This window comes from Schistocerca cancellata, chromosome 2, assembly GCF_023864275.1.
Source record: "Schistocerca cancellata isolate TAMUIC-IGC-003103 chromosome 2, iqSchCanc2.1, whole genome shotgun sequence".
Taxonomy (NCBI): Eukaryota; Metazoa; Arthropoda; class Insecta; order Orthoptera; family Acrididae; genus Schistocerca; species Schistocerca cancellata.
Window position 1 is genome coordinate 725,796,896 of NC_064627.1, and position 26,497 is coordinate 725,823,392.

At 38.6% G+C, this 26,497-nt stretch overlaps 1 protein-coding gene across 3 annotated transcripts in view; it reads right to left on the reverse strand.

Moving 5' to 3' along the window:
* Window positions 1-7,537: 7,537 nt before the first annotated feature.
* Window positions 7,538-26,497, reverse strand: part of LOC126148036 (macrophage mannose receptor 1-like) — a 72,851-nt gene continuing 53,891 nt past the window's right edge. For all 3 annotated transcript variants that reach the window (XM_049915730.1, XM_049915729.1, XM_049915731.1), the window contains 2 exons: window positions 13,333-13,725; window positions 7,538-7,854 (listed from right to left, as the gene is read on the reverse strand). In XM_049915730.1, the coding sequence (XP_049771687.1) occupies window positions 7,700-7,854; window positions 13,333-13,725 (548 nt within the window). In that variant the 3' untranslated portion in view covers window positions 7,538-7,699. The remainder of the gene's footprint in view (window positions 7,855-13,332; window positions 13,726-26,497) is intronic.

A 26,497-nucleotide genomic window follows, 5' to 3' on the forward strand; every position in this document is an offset into this window, starting at 1 on the left:
TGGTCAACAGCAAGTAAGATGGCTGACTGCAACAAGTATGCTTCCAAAGAGGACACATAGTACATACTGTCGACGGTCGTAGAGTTGTGTAGATATGATCAGTGCAATACATACACAAAGTTAAATGGGGCAAGAAATCAACGCAGTTTCTCTGTGATGAGTCACCAGACATCAGTGGGAATGGGCCCTTATACCGAAATACTCTGAAAAAATCGTTCCAATTTTTGAAGTGAACAACAGTAATCTAGTTTGGCAGTCTAACGAAAAATACAGTGTAGAAGACAACTGGTATTTACTTTTCTGGTAACCATTTTGATTCATAGAAGGTCAGCCTTCATATCAGTAGGTAGTAAAGCCAAGACTACATACTATGGAGCTAACACATTACAGATATGTTGAGTATGTAGGTTTTGAATACAGTTAGATGAACAAGAACTTCTGTTTGTTTCACAGTATACTAACTTTTGTTAGAGACTGCATTAGGTTTACTTCTTCACAGTTGATGTACTTAAACTGCATTCAAATTCTGTTATAGTTAACAAATTTCGAAATCAAGCTTTCGAAACACCTCAAGCAGACTAACTTTCAGGTAGATTGACAAATGATGAATACCATGTTCTGTCTTAGCAGTGTTGTGTATACTCACAAACTCTGCTGAAGTGTAAGAATAATAAACAAGTTGGAATCATTGTGGTTTAAAAATGACCATAGTTCTATGAGTATTGTGTCTTTGAATACTGATTGTGCGTAATGTTAAATTAGGTCTGGGTCTAGCCACATTGGAATTGTTTATCTGATCAGCATGGTCGAACATGTTTAACATAAAGCTATTACTATTTTTTAATTTTTATTGTATAGTGGTATCATTAAAATAGTCTAGTCAACATTCGTATGTTTAAATTAATCTGTTTGGTTATTTACACAATTCTAACTGCATAAGTAACCTTGATTATTGTCACTGTAGGAGATAATAAGACAGATTTCCAAAATAAGAACATGGCGGAGTTAAGACAGGAAGTGGTTGGCTGAAAACGAGCAAATTAAGGTAGTTAATAACCAGGTAACATGAATCAAAGGAGAATTAAATGAGGTTCATAAACAACTTAAATTAATTAGTGGAATATTCGATTCTGAAGTAAGTAGGATCGAAAATACTATTGGGCCAGCAACTGAGACAAATTTTTCTTATTAAAGAAGATGGGCAATGAACGATAAAGATGTTAGGGCTGAAAAACGTTGTAGTGAACGTTAAAAACACTGTAGAAGAGCATGCAAAAATATATGAGAGTAAAGAAAATGAAATTGAGGGGACAGCAGAAAATGGTACAGAAAATCTGTGCAAAGAAGTTAAATCTTTAAAACAGCATTTTCAAAACGGGACCAGTATTATATCAATAAAAGTATGCGGTGCTAACCTCTTTTAAAAGAAAAGTTCAACCTTGAGAAGCGACAAGGAGGATGACGTCTTTTCGATTTTATTAATACTGTAAAGGAAGTTTGACTATCGAAATGAATTACAGAGAAAAAATCAATATAGTAAGTGATACTATAGCAGGAAATGTGAAGACAGGGTGATTGAATTCAGATATTTCAGATTTAACATTTGCGCCGTTCAAAGGCAAATTTATTGCAGAATTTTGGCCAAACAACAAAAGCAGCATTATTTTCAGAGAAATTTCGTTGACGTTTGCACGCCAGAATTTCATGAGAGAAAATCTGTGAAAGACTAACTTGAAGATTGTTTTCGTATACTTGAATATACACTCCTGGAAATGGAAAAAAGAACACATTGACACTGGTGTGTCAGACCCACCATCCTTGTTCCGGACACTGCGAGAGGGCTGTACAAGTAATGATCACACGCACGGCACAGCGGACACACCAGGAACCGCGGTGTTGGCCGTCGAATGGCGCTAGCTGCGCAGCATTTGTACACCGCCGCCGTCAGTGTCAGCCAGTTTGCCGTGGCATACGGAGCTCCATCGCAGTCTTTAACACTGGTAGCATGCCGCGACAGCGTGGACGTGAACCGTATGTGCAGTTGACGGACTTTGAGCGAGGGCGTATAGTGGGCATGTGGGAGACCGGGTGGACGTACCGCCGAATTGTTCAACACGTGGGGCGTGAGGTCTCCACAGTACATAGATGTTGTCGCCAGTGGTCGGCGGAAGGTGCACGTGCCCGTCGACCTGGGACCGGACCGCAGCGACGCACGGATGCACACCAAGACCGTAGGATCCTACGCAGTGCCGTAGGGGACCGCACCGCCACTTCCCAGCAAATTAGGGACACTGTTGCTCCTGGGGTATCGGCGAGGACCATTCGCAACCGTCTCCATGAAGCTGGGCTACGGTCCCGCACACCGTTAGGCCGTCTTCCGCTCACGCCCCAACATCGTGCAGCCCGCCTCCAGTGGTGTCGCGACAGGCGTGAATGGAGGGACGAATGGAGACGTGTCGTCTTCAGCGATGAGAGTCGCTTCTGCCTTGGTGCCAATGATGGTCGTATGCGTATTTGGCGCCGTGCAGATGAGCGCCACAATCAGGACTGCATACGACCGAGGCACACAGGGTCAACACCCGGCATCATGGTGTGGGGAGCGATCTCCTACACTGACCGTACACCACTGGTGATCGTCGAGGGGACACTGAATAGTGCACGGTACATCCAAACCGTCATCGAACCCATCGTTCTACCATTCCTAGACCGGCAAGGGAACTTGCTGTTCCAACAGGACAATGCACGTCCGCATGTATCCCGTGCCACCCAACGTGCTGTAGAAGGTGTAAGTCAACTACCCTGGCCAGCAAGATCTCCGGATCTGTCCCCCATTGAGCATGTTTGGGACTGGATGAAGCGTCGTCTCACGCGGTCTGCACGTCCAGCACGAACGCTGGTCCAACTGAAATGGCATGGCAAGCCGTTCCACAGGACTACATCCAGCATCTCTACGATCGTCTCCATGGGAGAATAGCAGCCTGCATTGCTGCGAAAGGTGGATATACACTGTACTAGTGCCGACATTGTGCATGCTCTGTTGCCTGTGTCTATGTGCCTGTGGTTCTGTCAGTGTGATCATGTGATGTATCTGACCCCAGGAATGTGTCAATATAGTTTCTCCTTCCTGGGACAATGAATTCACGGTGTTCTTATTTCAATTTCCAGGAGTGTATAAAAGAGAGAAAATAACAAACAAAAATAATTTTAGAGTTATGAAAAAAATATCTAATGGCACTAAAAGTAATGCGGGAAGTAAAAAAAGATTATTTTACGCCTTCGTAGAGGAGAGTTGTCGCAATAATTTCGACAAAAGCCAAAATCGAAGCATGAATGGAGCAGACAGATAATGGGAATTACCTGCTGTTCAACACGATATTATGACATGTAAAAGGAAATTATTCAAGTCTTGGTCACAACCACAGAGAACGTGCAAGTGAGAGAAACTAAAAGCGGCACAAGTGACAGTAACTGTCATTATGAGAGAATGGGGAGCAGAAACAAACTATATCATAATAGGTTCACTGGAATAGCTAAGGAAGGGAATTAACAGTAGAAAGAACATGCAGTTCAGGAAACAGTACACAGTATTAGGGATGATGGCAAAACTGGCAATGTGAGAGGTGTCAAAGACGACTTGTGCAACTTATTAGTAAAATTTCCCAGTGGCAGGTAAGAGTTTATCATTGATGGCAGTAATAGAAAACAAAACAATGAAATCATTGGGGTTAAGAAACATCATTATAGATTGAAGGAGATACATGCAGAGTTCGAAGAATGGGAATCAGAAGTGCAGGAGTTTGCAATTGGTGGCAGAAACAGTTAACGGAATGGTGGCATCAATAGTTCTGAGGAATATTTTGAGCAAGTGGGGCAAATGTTTTCAGGTTTACAAGAATAGTAATAGGAGAGAAAGGTGAAAGCACAGAGATAAGGTAGTCACCCAAGGGAAACACTACCAAAATTGAGTGTAGAGACAGAGAAGAAACCAGGAATAGGCCACACTGCAGTGACATGTGTGGATGTAATTCAAGAATTTGTTTAGAGTGATATATCCAGTCAGTACACGGAAAGTCCACTTGATGCAGAAAATTGAAGGAGTAATACACCTTTTAAATTAGAAGAATGAAGTAAGCAATGAAAGGAGTACTACAGAATCATGTGTACCTGAACATATACCAAATGTTGAAGAGATACTTTTGAGAAGCCCAGGGGCAGGCGTTAATTTGGAAAGTCAGATACCGAAACAAGGCAAGAAAGAATAAATGTGCAACACCAATGAAAGGCGATTAATAACGTCATGATCACAGGTAGTAAACAGGCACTGTATATATAAAACTAGTGAAAGCTGGACAGAAGACTCAGAACGACTTAACGTTTATCAATGAAATAAACAGAGAAAGAGATGAGTAACATTACATGTCTACATGAATCTGTCAGTAGTATCACTGATCCTTCGTATATTTTAATGTGAGGGGCAGATAATGCTTTAATATGTATAAAACTTCAATAATCATCAATCATGGGTCAAGTCTTAATGGGCACATTAGGTGATAAAAAATATGGGAGTCACACCAAAAGGATTTTTGTGGGGCAAAAAGTGTAAAATTTCCATAGACGAACTGTTAGACTCTCTACCTAGAAAGGAACATAGCATGAACAAAAATAAAGAAAAGCTCAGAATAAGAGTGAAAAACAAACAGAAGCCCATATTAAGCAGTGCTTTAAGAATCCAAGAATGACGAAATTTAAAATATGGGATTTGCTACTTGTCAAGACTCATGGCAAGTCCAGTGAATTGCACAATGAAATTTTTAAATTTAACTTAATTTATAATAGTCCTTTTAAAATGACAGACACACCACTCACCAATGCTTACTTCCTAGAACACCCTATGTCTGGTAAATATCTTGGCTTTAGTCATGTCAATGATCTCAAGGAATAAACTGTCAGAACTGACAATGAAATGGCATTGGGGAAAACTGTATGATTTTTTCAACTGTTTGAATATAATAATGAAATTTCTACTGGAAAGTTGATTGTGAATATGTTTGTAATTTGTAACTAATATTAATGTTTTAAGAGTACCTTGCAAATAATTACAAATGAATATGTTTTGTTATAAACTGTGTATAAATCATAATCATTTAGTTCATTTAGCATGTTTCATCTTCCTTTAAACAAAATCGCCTCTATTTATTTCTCTGTTTATTTTTGTTTAAATTTAACTTAATTTATGATGACAGACACACCAGTTACGAATGCTTACTTTCTAGAACACCCCACATCTGGTAAATATCTTTACTTTAGGTGTATCAATGATCTCAAGGAATACACTGCCAGAACTGACAACGAAATGGCGTTGGGTGAAACTGTATGATTTTTTTGTTGTTTGAATATAATGCTGAAATTTCTATGAGAAAGTTGATTGTAAATACGTTTGTAATATGTAACTAATATTAATCTTTAAAGAATAACTTGCAAACAATTACAAAAGAATATGTTTTCTTATAACATTTGTATAAATGTATAGCAAATTAATACTAAATATGGAATATGAAATGGATTAAATAAAACAAAATATGGTAAGTAGTTACATTGTTGTATTGGACAGTGTGTAAGTGAGTAACAGTGTGAGCAATAAAATGAGGAACACTGTGAAATTACACAGTAGGACATGAATAGGAAATAAAAGGTAGTACAATAAATATAACCGATTTTGTTCAAAGAAGGATGAAACAAGCTAAATGAACTAAATGATTATGTAAATAATAAACTACTGATATGAAAAACTGTTGAAAACTTCATCTATTTTTCTTTTCATCGAACGGTAAATAGTGTATATATTCATAACAAAAATTTACAATGTAGGTTTCTAAAATTTTATTTTGATGTTACACTCTATAAATGATGAGATACATGATGTGAAATATATGTTTTGTGGGAAATGAATGTTAAATATTGATGTAGTTCATGAATTCTAACTAAAGAAAATGTGATTCAAAAGTATAAATGTAACAAAGCATGTAAAGCTCTCGTCTCGCATTTGGACATACTTACTTCTTTATATTTATCTTTCTCCAGTATACCTAAAAGAAATGTGGAGCATGTGTAACATATCAACACTAAATACACACAATATACCAGAACATCTGTTTTGTCATAGGTACAGTTATGTAATTTATAAAAAAAATTCTAAACCTATTTAAAACATCTTAGTAATGTATTGGTTATAGTATTAGTATTTTTATTTTTTTCTTTGTTTTAATGTAATTTTGTAACATTATTGTTATGCAAAAGTGTTTAAGAGTAATCGTTACTTTTAGCTATTGCATAATACCTCACACTGACTATAGTTTGAATCACACATCTTTAAAATCACATGTCACAATGCGCCCACTATATTAGTGCCATGCCCACTGAGTTTCCCCACTGTATTAGTGCCATGCACACTGAATTAGTAAGTCAGTAGATAGGCAGGGAGTCCCGAGCAGCCAGGAGAGCAGTCTATAGCCGGTCAATTGTTTCTGTTGGTAAATGAATCAGCATGTAGAAGAAAATCGTCTGTATGTGAGGAAATGATGAACAGTGGACTGTGTGTAATATTGTTGCTAAAAAGGTGATTCGTAGTGATCAGGTGGACAGTATCGTGTGTTGTTCACAAGTATGGCTTTTTTTTAGATAATAGGTGAAAAAAATGTTAGAGGACACGAAAGGTGGACGTGCATTGACATAAAAATATCATAACCAGTCTCCAGTTGACAATGTATCGTATATAGCTGTTGGACAAGTAATTGCATGAGACGTCATATCGAGAGAAGAAGAATGTGTACGTGATCTGTACAATGGCACCAGATTCACGAGAAACCGCTAAAAGAGCCGAAACTTCGCTGATTTCGCCCATCCGAGGCTAGACCTAAGTATTACGTTAATTAATCGTTGTTAAAAGGTTCGGCTCACTCACTGAAGTTATCATGAACATGAAAAAGTATGTTCATTTGAACTTTCGGTTTTAGGACTTTTTTTATGTATCTTAAGTTCGGCTCACTCACTTAGGTAACGATGAACATGGTTGATGATTTTAATCAGAACTTTCTAGGTGACCAAGTGTTGTCTTTCTTTGACGTCTTCTTGAAGGAGCATGCTATGAATCTTCCCGTTGTTGATTAAAACAATAGTCGTGTTTACAGCGCAGAACACACAACTTCATTGTTTGGCCAATACCCATGCATCCTATCGCACCTCAATCAACGGCCCGCTACAGAATCCGATCCTAATTCTAAACAGTATGTTCGTTACGTTTTGGAAAAGCAAATGGAACGTAGCAGCTGACATCCAAGCAAAATGGTAACTTCTCAAAGTCTCACCGCCGATGACGAGCTGCATCTGAATACGGCGTACCTAAAGAAACTTCTGGAATCTCTTCTTCGCTGATATATCAGTGCTAAAGGCGGCGTTATACGATATTAGCTTGCTGTCTTCTGGGACATGACAGATTTTGTTTTTGTGGTGAGCTTTATAGTAAAGAGGAATACAGAAAAACGAAGTATCATATTGACATTTATTAAAGGTCTGATGTAACAACTATCATGAGTTAACTTTGTACTATGTCACTATTAATTTCTTTGAAAAGTCAGAAGCCTCGTCCTACAGTCGCGGCCACTCTCGACCGCATCTAGCAGCCGACCGCGTCATGTCGTCACTAGGGCACGATCTCACAGATGAAGGGCCGCTCGAATTCGCAGGAGATGTCAGTGTAGTAGCCCTCGCCATTCAGAGACAGGCAATCTTCATCCTTCCTGTTCTTGGGCTCCCCGTATCCCCACACTAAGAACGCCATATCACTCAGGTGCCTCCCTGGAATCGGAAACAGTATTTCAGCGAATTATCTTAGAGGTAAACACTTAGAGGTATTGAGTATATTTAATACTACTGTTGAGATGAGTCAGAAGTTCCATGACAACACTCTTCCCTCAACAACGTACTTCTTTACACCACTGAAAACGATCTCTTTCTCTCTCAGTCTTTCTCTCTCGTACATACATACATTAATCCTTGTTGCGTTGATCATGAATACGACATTCCGTAATGATGTGGAGTGTGTCACTTTAACATAGGTTTTCTTTACACAAAATATTTTTTTTTAACAGCTACTACATCATATCTAAGAATTCATCTATTGAGTGGAAGGAGTTGTCTTTCAGAAATTCTTTTAATTTGTTTTTAAATGTTGGTTGGTTATCAGTCAGACTTTTAATACTATTTGGCAAACGACCAAAGATTTTTGTGGACGCACGATTCACGCCTTTCTGTGCCAAAGCGAGATTTAATCCAGAATAGTGAAGATCATCCTTTGTTCTAGTTTTGTAACTATGCAGTTCGCTGTTATTTTTGAATTAGGATGGGTTATTAATGAAAAATTTCACAAGTGAATATATGTATTGCGAAGGTACTGGAAATATCCCAACTTGCAAGGCGATCTTGTGTGGGCTCCAGCTATTGTTCTGATTACACGCTTTTGTGCCATGAATACTCTTTCTCTTAACGACTAACTGCCACAAAATATGATGCCATTGAATGAACTGAATGAAAAGAAGCATAGTAGGCTAATTTACTGACATAGTTATAACCAAAATTTGAAATATCGCTAATAGCATAAGTAACTGAACCTAACTGTGTCAGTAATCATCGATGTGTTTCTTCCAATTCAATTTCTCATCAGTGCACACATCCAGAAATATTGAGTATTCTGCCTTAGCAACAGACTTCTGTTCATAGTCTATAATGGTGTTATGCCATTTACGTACATAATTGTGTAAACTGTGTTCTCGCAAAATTAAGTGAGAGTCCATTTGCAGAGAACCACTTGATAATTTTCTGAAAGACATTATTTGCAATTTCTTCAGCTGATTTTTGCTTATTGGGTGTGATTATTATACTTGTATCATCAGCAAAAAGAACTAGCTTGGCATCTTCATAAATATGGAGTGGCAAGTCGTTAATATGTATATTAAGAACAATAAGGGACCCAAGACTGAACCGTGTGTTTCACCATTCTTGATACTTCCCCAGTTAGAGGACTCTGCTGGTTTTTGCAGACCATCTGTACTCTTAATTTCAACCTTCTGCATTCTTCCAGTTAAGTATGAATTAAACCATTTGTGCACTGTCCCACTTGTGCCACAATACTTAAGCTTACCTAGAAGAATTTCATGATTCACACAATCAAAAGGCTATGAGAGATCACAAAATATTCCAATGGGTGATGTTCGGTTATTCAATGCATTAAATATGCATTTTATGTTGAAAAGCCTTTCCGAAAACCAAACTGACATTTTGTTAGTACTTCATTTTTACAAATATGTGGTGCTACTCTTGAACACATTACTTTTCTAAGAATTTTTGATAAATCTGTCAGAGGTGAGACTGGGCAGTAGTTGTTAGCATCAGATCTATCCCCTTTTTTATGCAATGGTTTAACAATAGTGTATTTCAGTCTATCTGGAAAAATGCCCTGTTTCAGTGAGCTAATACATATGTGGCTGAGAATTCTACCTATTTGCTGGGAACAAGCTTTTAGTAGTCTGTTGGACAAGCCATCAATTCCACGTGAGCTTTTACTTTTGAGTGGATTTGTATTTTCCTAATTTCAGTGGGAGAGGCGGGTTGAGTTTCTATTTTATCAAATTTCACAGGTACTGTCTCTTCCATATACTGCATTCCATTTTCAAATGAATAGTTGGATCGTATTTTCTCTACAACACACACACACACACACACACACACACACGCAATGACAGTGTCAAGAAATTTTGGGTGATAGGACGCAGTAAATAAAGACAGGCCCTTGGAGCAAGTTTTTGATTTAGAACTTGTTGAATTCAGAAAGGGATAATTAAATTAAAAGAAGAAGAAAGATCGTGATCGAATACTGTTTTTGGTTCCATGAGTTCTTAACATGGCGTCGTTGATCTTCAATGACATCGTGCTCTGGTCTTGATTATGGATGGATATCCGACTCACTATTTCTAGAGGAGAGGTCTCCTGAGACGGACGATTTAAACTGAAAATTGCTTACCATACGGAGTGTATGTAAATATTGGTACGCAGACGCAAACCCTACGAATTCCTAAGGACCATTACAAGAACAAATCTTTTTCCACTTTGAGTATTGTAAGAATATTTCTATGGAACTTACAAAACATCGTTTTACCTAATATGTTGAAGCTAAACAACTCATAGAATCAAGTTTAAAATGCAGTTTATCGAACCATATGGTAATGACATCCGAGTCCTTACTCCAATTGAAACAGTTATCGGCTGGTACGCTTCCTATCTTCGACAATAACTGCATTTACAAGACCAGTTTTTGCTTAATATTTTATTTTTTAAATAGAAAAAGGAATGGAAACTGACAGATGAACGTTTCCGTCAGCTTAGCAGGACTGAAACAAAGACATTGCTGAAGTCCAAGATAAAAGCCCAAGTGTCTCACTGACTGTGCTTCTCAAAGTATCTGTTCTTTTTACACTGTAACATGACAATGTGATTAACAGTCTTTTATTTTTCAAAATCTGGTACACAGGCCTATATTTCTAAGCAAAGGTTAGCAAAGGAAAGTTCTTTTTCACTGTAATTGCAAAATTGAGAGCATTTATATTTTAAATTATTTTTAATTACTGAGACGAAGACATGAACAAGTGAATGAAGAACATCTTCATACCTTTTAGACAGTTTTGTAGATATTGAAACAAAAGGTAAGTTCATGACAAGAGGTAGAGACTGTGATGTGGTGACACAGACTAAACGAAGAGCTTCTCTCTTTTTACGAGAGGTCACAGAAATGTGATCATATGCCCTTTGTGTGATAGAGAACGGTGCGGCACTTTTCTTATTAATCATTTATCGTTGACTGCTTCGAACGGATGTAATACAGTTAAAAAGCCATCCACTGAGCTCCCAGTCGACGAATCACTTTTGAAACCCCATCTGCCCGCCACGAATTTCTCTCCCGTTCACAGAGCTCCACCTGAGTTTGCAGCTGTCGTTTTCGTGCATCATCCTTGTCTGTGATCATACCCTGTCGCCCGCAGTGAGCTATTTCATAAATTTTGAAAATTCGCTCTGCTTAAGCTATTTTTCGCTGATGGAGATTTCATTCAATCTCTGATCACGTGAAATCGAGCTATTACTACACAGCCTTACATAATGGTTTACAAAATATTTAGTTCTTTACTGGAATCTTGGATACTAGTATGTCGTCGTTCCTCAACTTACCTTCTGCTTTTATCTACTTCTCCAATGTTTTGTTTGTAAGACATCAAAATTTCCACCTAGAAAACGCTTTGTGTCATGTACATGTTCAGCAACATCTCAAATTGGTTTCGTCATTGCAGCCGACATTGAGGTCATGTACCGCATTTGTGAACAAACTTTCTCTCTAACCTTACACTTTGCGTTCACATTCTTTTCTTACATCCCACTAATACTGAATTTTACGTGTACACCATTCAGTTACTCAGTAATTCAATTATTTCAGTGCGTTAAGTTTGTCACTAGTTTATTTCAGGTTGTTTCTTCTGTTACTGGGTGAATTATTTCTTTCTCCTTGGTTTTTCCTCCTAGTTGCTTTTTTTGGATTATCTCGGGTGGAAATCCGTGACTCGGTGTTCATAAAGGCGCCATCAATGAGTTAAGAAACTATTCTCCAGAATATGGCCAAGCACATTTAAACACTTTCTGTATATCATTTGAGGTGGATGATGTGTAATTTCTCTTAGTTGTGGCCAATTTGCTTCCCCTTTCACAGGTAATCCCAGTTTTTGCTTCGTTTTCAAGCAGCTCAACGGCGATGACAGGACAAGGTGTTAGAGTGTAGCCTTTCTTATGAAGTAGGATAGTGAGTAATTAATTATCCGGGCTGAATATAATGAGAGTGGTTGTTGCGGACATAGGTCTGTGTTCCGATACGCGGCCTTCAGAGAAGTTTGCGCACACCAAAGATATCACTACGTAGTCTGCTCAAGAATAACACGTCCCAGATATGTTTAAGTGTTGTCCTCAATACAGGCAATGTGCGACATTTTCAAAGCTGTTGGAAAATGTTATCTAACAAAGACAGGTTCCCAGCAATGGGATCAACGTTTTGAAGTCATCTATACGGTGATGTAAGCTAAAATAAGAAGTATCACACGCTGCTCCCATTCACTCTTGTGGGTCCTCGATCGCGAGTAGTCGAAGGAAAAGAAATAGCAATTTCGCGTAATGCTCTTCGGTTTTGGAAAAGGAACATTTAACAATTTGGTTGTGGTACATGCCTCACGGACAGTAGGTTGTTGGGTGGGATCTTGTCAGGTGCTTTCAAATTTTTTATTTCTAGATCTTTATCGAAATGAATTTGGTCACTATTTTTATTCATTTCATTGGGTTAAACGTAATTTTTTATTTCTGGCATCGGAATTTAATTATTTTTATGTATCTACCACAGTATTTAAACATTTGAAACTGCCGATGTATCGATTAAAAAATAAAAGACAAAATAATCTATATTCACTGTGCAATGGTGTCAAAAATGTACTTTTCGTTACAAGATACCATTTTGTTGGATGTTAAACGTCATACCATCATTTAAAACAGTCTTATTGCATTAAGCACAAAGTAGCGCAATGAAGTTTTAAACGAAATAACGCATTATAAATAAAACGATACTGAAGGAAAATGAATGCAGTGGTAAGGGCAAAAGAATGGGATGATAAAATGGAAGCAATAAAATCGAAATTAATGATAAGGACAGCAGTATAGGATAGTGAAATGGAAGCAATTATATCGAAATTAATATAGAAAAATAATGAAAACCACGTGCACAAAGATTTCAATTGGCAAAAAAATGGTAACACAAAAAAAGTGAGGGAAATTTGAACAAGTTGATATTTTGATTAAAATGGTGTGACAAAGAAATGGTAATAAAAATCGCATTTAAACTTATTAATTTAATAAGAACAGTGCCAAAGTCATTTCGACAATGATATAAAAATAAAGAGTTTCAATGCACTTACAAGATTCCAACTGACAACTTCTAGTACATGAGGCTTGTACTGTAACCTTTGCGTTTGGCGACTAGCGGTCCAGTTGTTTCTTTTTTAAAGATAAAGAGAATCACGCGAAATTCTGAATTGTTTTCTTCGACTACTCAAACGAGAGCTCACCAGGGTCAATGGCTTCCTGGTGTGAAACTTGTTACATTACTCTGCATCACCGTACATATGATTTCAAAAAGTCTCACAGCTGATGATCGCTCCTTGTAAGACTTATTTTGAGAGTTATATGCATACGAACCTGTATCCGTAACGAAGTCGCCTTCGACTGCCCGATCGGTGAAGCCAATGTGGTACTCGAGGCTCTCCGGCGTGATAAGAGTGCGCAGGAGGGCTTCGCCGCGGCGCCACGTGTCCGTCACGGCCAGAGTCGCGTTCTCGGAGCGGCACACCTCGGCGGCTTCGTTGTGCCTCCGCTTCTCCTTGTGGACCTTGTAGAAGCGGCCCGCCTCCTCCAGCCAGCGGTACGAGTCGGGGACTCCCACGGAGAGCAGGCGCTCGCAGAAGAAAGGCGACTGCCAGTCGCAGTTGAGGTCGTTGTACAGGCCGTCGTTGCGGGTGTTGACGCAGTTCTCTTTGCCTTCGTGATCGCTGGGCTGTTTGGGCTGCCAGGGCAGGAAAGTGGCTGGCCGACCTGCAGCAAGACATGCAGGGATGACTGCGTGTACAGCAAAGTGACAAGTACGCTACAATACAAAGTTGCAAGTTCCTGGTGGTTTACAGAGTGGAAGACTGGTTGAGACACAAGGCTCGATTTCCTTATTTAATTTTTATGAAATTTGGTTTTGGCTCCCTTGGTGGTTACCTATAGCACTGCGGTGCCGGGGTTTTAATGTATACCACAACTACGGATGTGTACATAACTTGGGAACAAACAAAAAGGTAGTTAGGTAATTTTATTTTTTCAAGAGGTAACAAAAAATTTAGAACTACCTCTCGAAGAGTTGAACTTCCCCTCCACCTGGTTCTCAACCACTTGAGATGAATATGCGAATGATTGTTTCAAAAAGGATGGGGTCAGTTGTCTTCCCCATTCTTTTCGTCCACTTAAACTTTAGCTCCATTGCCCCCCTCGCTGACATGAGAAAAAACCATAATAATGATTGTGGTGTTACCTTCAACAGCGTGTGAATAATATACACTCTAAGATACAAAAAGTTTAGTTCTATCGAAAGGAGCTTCCCACAAAGGACATTACAACAAATGTGGAGCCAAGAATCCATATGTTATCATCACAATCCGCCGATGAAAGTAGGACATAAACGGGCAGAATATTACGCAAATCGAAGCCCCCTAGCAGTAATTTTTACCAAGTGGGGAGGAAGGCTCTGACGGAGAGCAATTTGGATAAAACCATCGCTGAACTAACAGCTTAGAAAGTTAATGCCACAGTTTCGATGAAGGGCGAACGCCACAACAAGAAAGTTCCTGAGCTTTTGGTCACTGCTACTTATAAAAATCTTCAGAAGGATCTTATAAAGAAAGTTTTGAGAATCATCAGTCAACTGGTAAAACAGTCTTCTTCCTCTTCGGACGATGAAAAAGAACTCTGCAGAAGAGGAGCTTATCCACCTAGACTGTTTGGCCTACCAGAGATGCATAAGCCAAACGTTCCTCTGAGACTGACTGTGAGTGCCATAGGGTCTCCCATCCGTGAGGTGGCTCGATATCTCGCCTCCTTGCTACAGCCTACATTGATAAAACCGACTGTTACGCTAAAAACTGAAGGATATTAACGTCGGCCCAAATGACAGCCCTTTCAGCTTTGACGTTGTGTCCCTGTTCACTGTAGTATCTGTAAACGAAAGTAATTCATCCGTAGCCAATATTTTTCCGGTTGATATAGTGTCTTTATTTAGACCCTGCCTTACTACAACTTATTAGCAGAACAAGAAGAAATCAGTGGGTTGGATATGGGCAGCCCTCTTACTCCACCTGTTGCCAATTTATTCATCGAACAGCGAGCGCTGAGACGGGAAGTAGAAGACCAGCTAAGTCGTAACGTTATGGGAGCGATACATTTGTACTTCAGACTCAGTGTGAAGAGCCGCTGGACGTCCTCTAGTGTCTCTCAATGGTATTAAACAAAATATACAGTTAACGATCGAGAAAGAGAGCAACGGGTGGCTGGGACGCGGGCCATAAGGTATAAAGACAAGATACATGCGATGATAGATATTTCCGTAAGGAATCATCTCCTCATTCTAGATCAGAATGAGATGTGATTAGAACCTTGATGGACAGAGCCTACAAAATCTGCTATCTGGTTTATTTGCAGGATGAATTATATAACTTGCGGTCAGTCTTCAAGGAAAATGGATATGCTAGTAAGCAGACTCATTCACCAAAGAAGAGAAGAAGCCGGAAATAGCAACAACGGCCGCCATCTGGAAAAAATTTCCTCCCGTTCATTGATAAAACTACCGATCGAATCGGTAAACCTTTGGCCAAGTATTGGCTTGAAGTGATCTTTTCACCCGCACGGCACGCTGCAGCAACACCTGGGATACATAAAATTCCGTGCAATTGCTGACAAGTGTATATTGGAAAAGAAGTCGTCACATCCGCATAGCCGAACACAAAGGGAACTATCGACTGGGACATACCGAAGAACCAGCTCTAGCAGGACATGTTTCTTGAGACGGAACCACGAAATAACATTCAGCGAGACGAGCGTTTTGGCAAAAACATCGCATTATCATGCACGCACGTATAGAGAAGCAATTTGAGATTCATAAACACCATAGTAATTTGAATAGAAAAAAAAGGTTTTGAAGTCAGATAAAGTATGGAGGTCGACTGTGCGTCAACAGAACGAGAATCAATTGACTATTTTTAATCGAGAATGATGATGCCATCCACAGACAGTCATACAGTCGGCATCACGTGACGTATGGAGGTGCCCCCTATGTGCTTTATAAATATGAGAGCCCTCAAACCTTAGTGGCAGTAGCCGTTTTAGCACGGAAGAGGTCTCCCGTAGTTCGACACGAAACGTTAGGAAGGTGTTTTGTACATCGACAACGGCCTCTGAACCCGAAAGCTGTAACTGAAGAAGACCCCGGCCATAAAAGCCCCCATTGTCTAATTAGGTGTATTGTTTCTAAATTTTTAGAATTTGCGAATCACACCTTTCGTCGATGTTTTTCAACTGACAGAAATTTTTTATACACAACTCCCCACTCTGGAGTCCTTTCACTTTATTTTCGACAGCCATTGGAAACTTCAAACAATAGTCGCTGTCTCGAAAGTTCCTCTTTAATACCGGTTATTTCATTATCATGTGAGTTACTGACTGCCACTTTCTAAGTTAGCAGGAAAAGTTAACTCTCTACAAATTCATTATCGTTGTTACAATGGACATAGCTCGTATACTTTAACATTTTTTTCTCTCAAAAATCTTTTGAAGTCCATTAAGCTTTGTCTGGCTTTCTTATATAATTTCTAACCATCGAAAAAACATAAAAAATCATGGGTCAATAATGGTCATTGACTGCCATTACTCTTCAGCCATGATCACTATCATTACAATGAAAGTGTGGTTTTTACAACAATTTATAAATAATGTGCTAAATCTTTTATAAGCACCTGTGTAATAAAAATATTCAACATCGCAGCGCGTCAGCAATCGTTAGTTAATATATCGCAATCGAGAAGGGATTTTAGTTTTTTAATACCTGTGTAACAGAAAAGTTCGACTTTCCTTGATGCTGCACAATCGTTAGAATGTCAGCAGAAATAGTGACATACGGTATAAGTTTTGCTTTGGGTTACGAAGGAGGATTGGGTTTAACGTCCCCTTGACATCGAGGTCATCAGTGATGGAGCACAGGCTCGGTTTGTGTCAAGGGCCGGAAAGGAAACAGGGCGGGGCCTTTCAAAGGAACCATCCCGACATTTGCGAGGAGCCAACAAAAATGTACATCGGTTCTCAAACTGTCTAAAGTCAGTATTATAGTACAGTAAAAGTTGCGAAGCAGAATAAAAACTGCTATCAAACCACAAAAAAGCGTGTATATTCTGGGTAGGGAGTTAACCCTACTTCTCCAGCGCAGTAAGCTCTGCTACCTGCAAGGTGTTAGCCCACTTGCATCTTATTTATTGACTGAAGTCCCTTATAATTGGTACTACTACTAACAAGTAAAAAAGTGCAAGTATGTCAAGATGTTTTGATTTGAATACTGTTGGAGCTGACAGATTAGTCGAAAAGCTAGTTCCCTTCTTTCACATTCCTGACTCGTGCCAGGAAAAATTCGCCATTCCTCTCCTATAGAAGGAGCACTTTTTATTCTGGTAAAATCAATATTTGAGATTAGATCAAACTTACCTGTACGTTATAAGGTAGTTGCACTATTAAATATTAGTTTCTTCAGGAAGAAGAACTTTTAAAATTACAGAAATAATTGTGGCTGATAAACTCCATTTGTTCAGTCAGTGTGATTACTGCAGATTTTTCTGTGCGAAACATTATTTCTAATTGGTCTAGTCGATTACAGGGCAACTGTTACATTGTAATTATTATATTCCACTCTGTTCTGTTATTGGGGTATTTATGTTTCCTGTAGGACGTACGATATGTCAAAGTCTGTTGTTCACCGAGAAGGACATTTTAATAAACTGCCTATTCAAAAGAATTTTTTCTAATTGTTTAATGAATCTGTGAGCCAGAATGCTTTACATGTTACCCGTACCTAAGTCTTCTCTCTGTTGGTAGATTTTATAAGTAAATCAGAAGTAGTTATACGATAGTACTAGTTCAGGCAGACCGACCAACTCTTGTAACTCTGGTATAGTTAGTTAATTTTTTTCTGATAATTACAATTGTCTCTTTGGTAGGTACATTTGTGAATAGATTAACGAAGTGAAATGCAAATCTAGTTTCTCTGGGGATTTTTGCTTGTTTGATGAGCACTGTTAACTAACATGTATTTTTTAATGAGTATGTTGTTTCAAAAGTGTGAAATTCTCCATGGATATTATTTAATAGTTGGAACAGATTTTCTACTGGTGTATTCTTGACGTTAACACTCCATCTAATTGGAGAGTTAGTTTTGTGTGTTTGGTTATGATGAGTTTGGGGGCAGTGCATTTCATTAATTTGTAACATTTTTCTTATTTATCAAATAGGAGAAAGAGAGTTTAAGTATTTCTTTAATTTTTGCTGGAATTTAGTGGTTGGATTGTGATTCAATTTAATAATGTTGTTGTCCTCTGTGCAGGATTACTGTGGAGTTTTATTTATCCATCTTGTGCATTGAGGTTTTGTTTCAATTTTTTCAATATTTCGTTTGCTTTTCTGTTATTGCTAAATAATTTCATAAGTAATACGTGATAAGCTAATTTGTTCATTATGGCTTCAGTTGGCCATATCTGTAGCTTTCTTTGTATTTCCTATAAGATTTTTTAACTTATAGTGATTAAACATTAGTCTGATATTTATAAGGCCATTGATTTCTTCTGTATTTGTGAAACTAATGTTTCTTTTGTTTATAACTCTTTCACAAAAATTCTATGTATTAGAAGTTACAATATTATGGACACTGTGGTATTTTTTTGTAAGGGGCTCAATATTTTGTGTGTTTATCAAGTGGAGGAGATCTAATTTTTGTGCATAAGATTGTAACATAGTCATCCACATAATTCAATTCTAGCAGATGTAGCATTTTAGTTAACTCAGGATGTGAGTGTCAAAGGCAACGATTAAGTTCTTGTTTCTGTTTGTGCTGTAACATCATTTTGTCACGTAATCAGACTTTCTCAAACTCTCTGCTAACTATTTCGGCTGCTTGTGACCAACATTTTTTCATGATGTTAGCATAATTTGGTATTAAACTATAAGATACACATTCGTTGTTAAATATGATGCAGAAGGCCACTTTGGTTATCTTTAGTTTCGTGTTTTTAAACGAATACACTGATCTTAGTGCCTGGCTAGACAAATATAACGTAATTTTATCCACTGTTGTCATTGTTTCATCCGTGACTGTATTATTTTCACAAAATAAAGATCAACCGGCATCAGTAACAATCGTGATTTTATTTCAATGTATGATGAATTTCGAGCCCTGATGGCTCATCATCAGGTGCTCTGACAGTCTTCATCAACTGTTTTCATATTTAAACGATTCCTGGTCCTTGAAAAATTACGTTTGTTTATTACAAATAAATCCATAAATTTCTTAGACCTCACTATTGTTAATTGAAAGGAAGAACATAATTTTTACATTTACAGGAAACAAACTTACACTGATACTACAATACACAAACTATCATACCAATATTAAAGCATCCGTTTCCCTTGAAAGGACATGCACAACTGTTGATTTTTATCAACAATAATAAAATATGCTACAGTTGTAAAAATTATTTCAAAAAGGAAAGCACCCAAAGCACAGCCCGCTTTCAGGGTCTGTGCCCTATATGCAGGTGCATCTGAAAATTATAAATGAATAATAACACCAATTCACATAGTAAAAATAAGAAAAGCTAAATTCTCAGAAAAAAAACTCCACATAAACTGAAATGTGAGTCATGAAGAATGCATAAGTGATGTTAAAATAGGTTAAAATATGAATCTTCCTGGCAGGTTAAAACTGTGTGCCGGACAGAGACTCGAACTCGGGATCTTTGCCTTTCGCGGGCAAGTGCTCTACCAACTCTTCTGACTCTGGTATAGTTAGTTAACTTTTTCATATCAGCGCACACTCCGCTGCAGAGTGAAAATCTCTTTCTAGTTTAAAATATGTTAAAATAGTACATGCAACAGGACAACCTCTTCAATCCTAGACCTGCCAGAAAGCCTCTCGTAAAGGGGGAGCTGTGCAAAAGAACAGAGGGATTCAATTAAATTAGCGGGGACCACTGTTTAATGGAACGTAAATATATAAACAGCCAGAGATCCCATACCCCATTACAAAACTTACAACGGTTCGGAAGTAAGGGCGAGCCACACATGGATCCACTTGAGGATAGACAGGGGGTTATATGGACCGTGGTTATATGGACCGTGCTCCAGTAGGCGTGTGTCAATACAGAATGTAACTCCACGAGTACAGTTTTCGATTCGTCAGTGATTCATACACATCCACCAGACCCATACCAAGCTACACAGAGTTAAAATGCAGGCGCGAGAGATCGGGTACCTGTAACATATGCGAGTGGACTACTCAGTCTATCTGACGGTATAAACATGAATTATTGTAACCGCCACCAACAGGTCTAAGAAACCACAAACTAGCATCCTCTGCAGTGAACGCAAACTTCTTTTATGTACCAACGAGGTGCCAATTACGGATTCCCATGTTTGCAAGTGGATACACTGCAGACCAATCAATAGGGTCCATTCAAAGTAAATTCACATAATTCGTGTAATGTCACTCAAGAATTCATATAGCACATTTCGAGAGCATAGTCCGAAATTGTCACTAATTTATACCCATACAAAGCTATCGAAGAACTAATGAAAACGGAAAGAAACCTCTAAAACTGTTATGGCCTACCAGCAATTTAGCAGAAGCATCTAAGTCAGAGCAATACTGATCACATTAAGAATATCCATTACAATAAATACGTGAATGAAAGATTTTTAAGGAACATCGCTCACAGCAGAATTGGCCACACCAATACAATCAGAAATAAGACCAAAATAATGAAAACCAGTGACAACAACCAAAGCAATAAGCAACGTAATAGTCTCGAATAACTGAGCTCAGAAACGTGCTGCGGTCCTAAGTAACCAATCCTCCATAAGAACTTTCCGTTTTAGAAAAAAAATAATTTTTACAACTGTGGCCGATTTTGTCATTGATGATCAAAATATCCTTCTCCACAAACAACGAACTTGGACACCACTTACCTCACACAATACAGTAAACGTAAACATCCTGATAACAGATAACAGTGGAATATACAAATTACAGTGTAACAGTTGCCTTGCATTTTACACATGCCAAAAAGCAAGAATTTTCCGTACATCTTAGAAAGAACACACTTTCATAAATCCACAACAGCCAGCTGCGTATACCTTAGGCACAGATTAAGTAAAATCCACAACAGTACTTCGCACAGAAAACCATGTCAACAATCTTGACCCATGAGAACAACCAGAAATGATGTTATACAAAGAAAAAACTTTTGAAAACATGTTAAATCAACAAACAGTGATTAGCAGCCACAGTTATTCCAATACTTTTAAAAGATCTTTTGATAGAGAAACAATATTCAGTAGTGAAACCATTTGATAACACATCTACAGCTGACCTATTCACAAATATTTGTTTTACAAAAAAAAAAAAAACTATATGTGTATAATTGATATTATAGCAGCTTTGTATGTTCCTTGAAATAATAGCACACGTGTATCTGCAGAAATGCAGCATCTTTACATTCGAAATTGTATGACCTGCTTTGACTTCTGTTTACACATATGTTGTAGAATAGAAAGTGCATATACGTACGTAAACATGTTTACTCGTACTGTGCTTCAAAACCATGTATCCACTATTGCCAACAGCAGTTTATTTTTCGAGTAGGCATCGTTTCGTAAACTTACGTTCATACACTGCCACTTTTTATTACACCAGTGAAATCTTACTAGGATAATAATTAATCTAGATCTGTAAACTGTCAAGGCACCTCAAGATGGGGCGGCAAGGCTTGGAATGGATTATGGATTGAAATAAAATCATGATTGTGACTGAAGACGGTTTTTTTTAAATTATTATTTTATGTAAGTAATATGGCCACAGAAGGAACACCAACAAATGGTTCAAATGGCTCTGAGCACTATGCGACTTAACTTCTGAGGTCATCAGTCGCTTAGAACCTAGAACTAATTAAACCTAACTAACCTAAGGACATCACACACATCTATGCCCGATGCAGGATTCGAACTTGCGACCGTAGCAGTCGCTCGGTTCCAGACTGTAGCGCCTAGAACCGCCCGGATACTCCGGCCGGCGAACGCCAACAGCAGTGGATAAAAGTAAGATGTATTTCATTGTTGCAATCAGTATTTAATTGATGTACATTCAAAATATTGATGAGTTGCCGCACTAAAAGGACTAAAACTGGTGCAGAACTCGCAGGTCAGCTTAGAATGAAATACAGAAGAAGTTGTGGGATTGTAAATCATTTAAAACAGACTTAGAAGGGGATCATTTCAAGACACTAATGCAAAATTACTATTCATCAGTGAAGCATAAAACAGAAAGAGATGGAATTTACTAGTGAAGTCGCGTAATATCTGAAAATAAACATTTTTTTCAGTGAGATGACGCTCACTAGAGAGGCAGAACGTTAGGTGCTTATGCAATTTTGATAAATGATACACATGTGGAATTACTGATACATCTACAAGATATTTTTTGTTGTTGTGTGCATATATGAGAAATGTGTATGCTTACGTAATTTTTGATAAATAATGGAATACTTTTGAACAATGCAACAATTTACGGAATTGAGATGTGGCTTACATCTAATGAAAAAATCCTGTAGTACTGGGAATATCTTGGGTAAGTAATTATATACTTTAGAAGATGGTGGGTTACATTTCGACTGACTGTTTCGTTTTAAAGGCCTCCTTGGTATACTGTATTTTGATTGGTTGTGTCATATTATGGATGAAAAAAACTTTTTTAACTACTCACAGTGCTATTTGCGCTCTTTAAATATTTTGACCATCACCATCTTGGAGTTTTAAATTTTTGCCCTTCACCATTTTGGATTGAGACGTCATGCATTTTCCCCCAGCCTTTAGCCAACCTCCAGTAGCACTTTCATTTTTCAAGGTCATTTAAGAGCAAACTGCGTCATTTTCACTACAATTGTACAACTCATTTAACATATTCTAACACTTTCAAAATAACTCATATCTGTAGTTATGGAAACCAGCGGCACTTCTGCTGATAAAATTGCCCATCCAAACAACAAGGCCATATTTTATTTCCTACAGATAGGGTGTAGCCGACAATTATGTTTAACAGGTGATATATCATGATGCTTGACATAAGCAGTAACACATGCAAAAGGGTAATAAATTGATAGTGAACTGCAGAAGTAATATAAATTTTGATAATTCCTGTTATTCCTGTTAGTAACAGATTATGTTTCAGCATTTCCTCAACGGATAGCCTACAGTTTCTAAGGAACGGGGGAGAACGGGGCGACTAGTATTCAAAATGCTGCCCGTGGCATGGACTCGAGTGCAGCACACAGTTCAGAGGTCATTGTCTCCGTTCTACGCGTACCGTGAAGTGCGAGATTTGAAAGTGATCCTATCCTCAAACTTACGCTGGTGTGCTAAACTTCAGGACGAAAAGTAACTTCCGTATTAAGTGTCACTTCCACGTAACACAGTTTCCCGAAACTTGGATCATCCATAGACAGAACTGCGACTGTTAAGTACAGAACGCAACTGTAAGAAATACGCAATGAGACACAAACGACACTTTTATTCAAATACAATAATTATATTGAAGTCACCGCGATTTATGATGATCCCCTAACCAAGGATTCCCAAACGTTTTCTGTGACGAAGTGCTTGGAGAATCCTGATACTCTCATGGAAAAACCCCCTTTATTTTGACTGGTAATAGAATTTTTAAAAAATGAGAAAAACTTGTTTTATTCAAGATTGATTCAGTTTTAGATTATAACTAACAACACAGAAATCATGATAAAATTATTTAATAAATCAGTATTGTCGAAATATCTAAAAACAAAAACGCCATGTTAATAGAAAGTTTTTTCTCAGAGCACTTGAAGAGCGATGTTCCGTGGAACACAATTTCGGAAACATGCCCGAGACAGTAGAAAAGGAGGGACATCTTTCTTAATATGGTGTGCTGACCAGTGGCTGGTGCACGTGGACGGGCTACGACGTGTTTCCCCAAAGCGTCTTACATGTGTTCGATGGGATTAAAGTCGAGGGAACGGGCCGAATAGTGAATTCGCCGAATACCCTCTCGCTTCAAGAGCTCCACCACCTGCGCCGTTCGTGCGGTCGCGCACTGTCGTCCACAAAAATGAAGTCAGGACCGAATGATCCTGAAAATGCAATGAAGTTAATTAGTTAGTTAGTTACGTGTTTCATCGATCAATAGCACGGAAAAACCGCTATGATGTAGAACGTGTCAAATGCACAAGGAATACGTCCAGGAAACAAATGCTTTTGTTTTACATTGTAGTGTTATACCTAAATATTTCTATTTTCTATCCCATTCCCTTAAATAGCACAAAATGCATATATTATATCTCCAGATTTATTTACTCATATTCAAGAATTCATCTATGGTATAGAAGGAGTTGTCAAGGAGGTATGATTTCAATTTCTTTTTGAAATTGTTACCGCTGTCTGACGTTTTATTTCATCTGATAATTTAAGAAAAAGTTTTATAGCAGCATATTTTACCCCATTCTGTGCCAAGGATAGGTTAAGTATAGTGTAGGTCTTTCTTTTTTCTGGTATTGTAATCCTGAATGTCGCTCTTGATCTTAAACTGGTCCATGTCGTTGAGAAAAAATTTCAATACTGAGTAAATGTACTGTGAAGGAGTTGTAAGAATTCCTAACCTTTAAACAGATGCCTACAAGATGTGCGACTATGAACCCCACACATTATTCTAACTACTTCCTTTTGAGCAGTGAATACCTTTTGCCTAAATGTTGAGTTCAAATAATGGTTCAAATGGCTCTGAGCACTATGCGACTTAACTTCTGAGGTCATCAGTCGCCTAGAACTTAGAACTAATTAATCCTAACTAACCTAAGGACATCACACACATCCATGCCCGAGGCAGGATTCGAACCTGCGACCGTAGCGGTCGCTCGGCTCCAGACTGTAGCCCCTAGAACCGCACGGTCACTCCGGCCGGCAAGTGTTGAGTTTCCCCAGAACATTACTCAGTATGACATCAGAAAGTGGAAGTATGCGAAGTATGTTAGCTTACTAATTTCTATAACCTCAAAATTTGCAATCATTCCGATTGCAAAAGTTGCTGAACCTAGTCGCTTTAGGAGATCCAAAATATGACTTTTCCAGTTAAGATTCTCATCTACATCTCGTATATGTAACCCAAAAATTTAGTATGCTCTACCCTGCCTACTGACTTTTTTATGTGTTATGTTTATTGAAGGAATAACACTTTTTGCAGCAGAAAATTGGATGTACCATATTCAAAGACCTGGAGGATCAGAGATGGATCACCAAAACAAAATCGAAATCAACCTGTCCTTCGGACGGCAGCACCAGTGTTTCGAAACGCTCCCAACGTACGGGGCACGTTGCTGTGAGCAATACTAAACTCATGGACTACGCTCGTCACAATTCATCTGTCTTCCACTTACCCGATGGCTGTTCTCCATATCAGGTCACCCACATCTTGTCGCTGGGCCATGAGGCTGTGATGAAGACAACAACCACAGTGCACCGTTACCAGTCGCTGATTGACACACACTGTTCCTTTCGGTCCTTTCAACTACCTCGTGTTGCGGGGCCAATTCTATTTGGCACTATAGTGACGCTGATCTCTTTCCATGTGACGTAAAAATTTATGTGTACGACTGGGTGACTTCCAGCGACATGCTCTCACACATCCATTCGTTTCCACTTCGTTTTTGGTATGTTATGTTACATGATCTAGCTCGACATGTGTTTCAGAAACACTGTACTGTTCATACAAACGGTACATTTCCGGACATGGGTTCCTCATCAAAACATTATCTACTAAGCCCCTCAACAGCCCCCAGAAGTTTATAATTTGAATTTTGAAGTAGCCTGTATAATTTGCTTAGATCTCTCTACTTTTGGAGCACTGTAAGCGTCAAATCGATTGCCTATTTTCCTTCAAAGCGCAGCAGTTATCAGGAGCACTATTGTAATGGTTGGTTACACACTGAAATGAAGAAGTCATACACATTGAAGAGCCAAAGAAACTGGTACACCTGCCTCATATCGTGTAGGGCCCCTGCGAACACGCAAAAGTACCGCAACACGACGTGGCATGGACTCGACTAATGTTTGAAATAGTCCTAGAGGGAAGTGACACCATGAATCCTGTAGGGCTGTCCATAAATGCGTAAGAATACGAGGGGGGGGAGATCTCTTCTGAACAGCACGTTGCAAAGCATCCCAAATAAGTTCAACAATGTTCATGTCTTGGGAGTTTGGTGGCTGGCGGAAGTGTTGAAACTCAGAAGAGTGTTTCTGGAGGCACTCTGTAGCAATTCAGGACGTATGGGGTGACGCATTGTCCTGCTGGAATTGCACAAGTTCGTTGGAGCGCACAGTGGAACAGAATGGATGCATAACTTTTGTTCTTTGGGGCCCGCAGTGCAAAATGAATAATATCCAGCTACACCGCTATGTAAGTTGTTTACATTTTATCTCATTCACAATGAGCCCATAT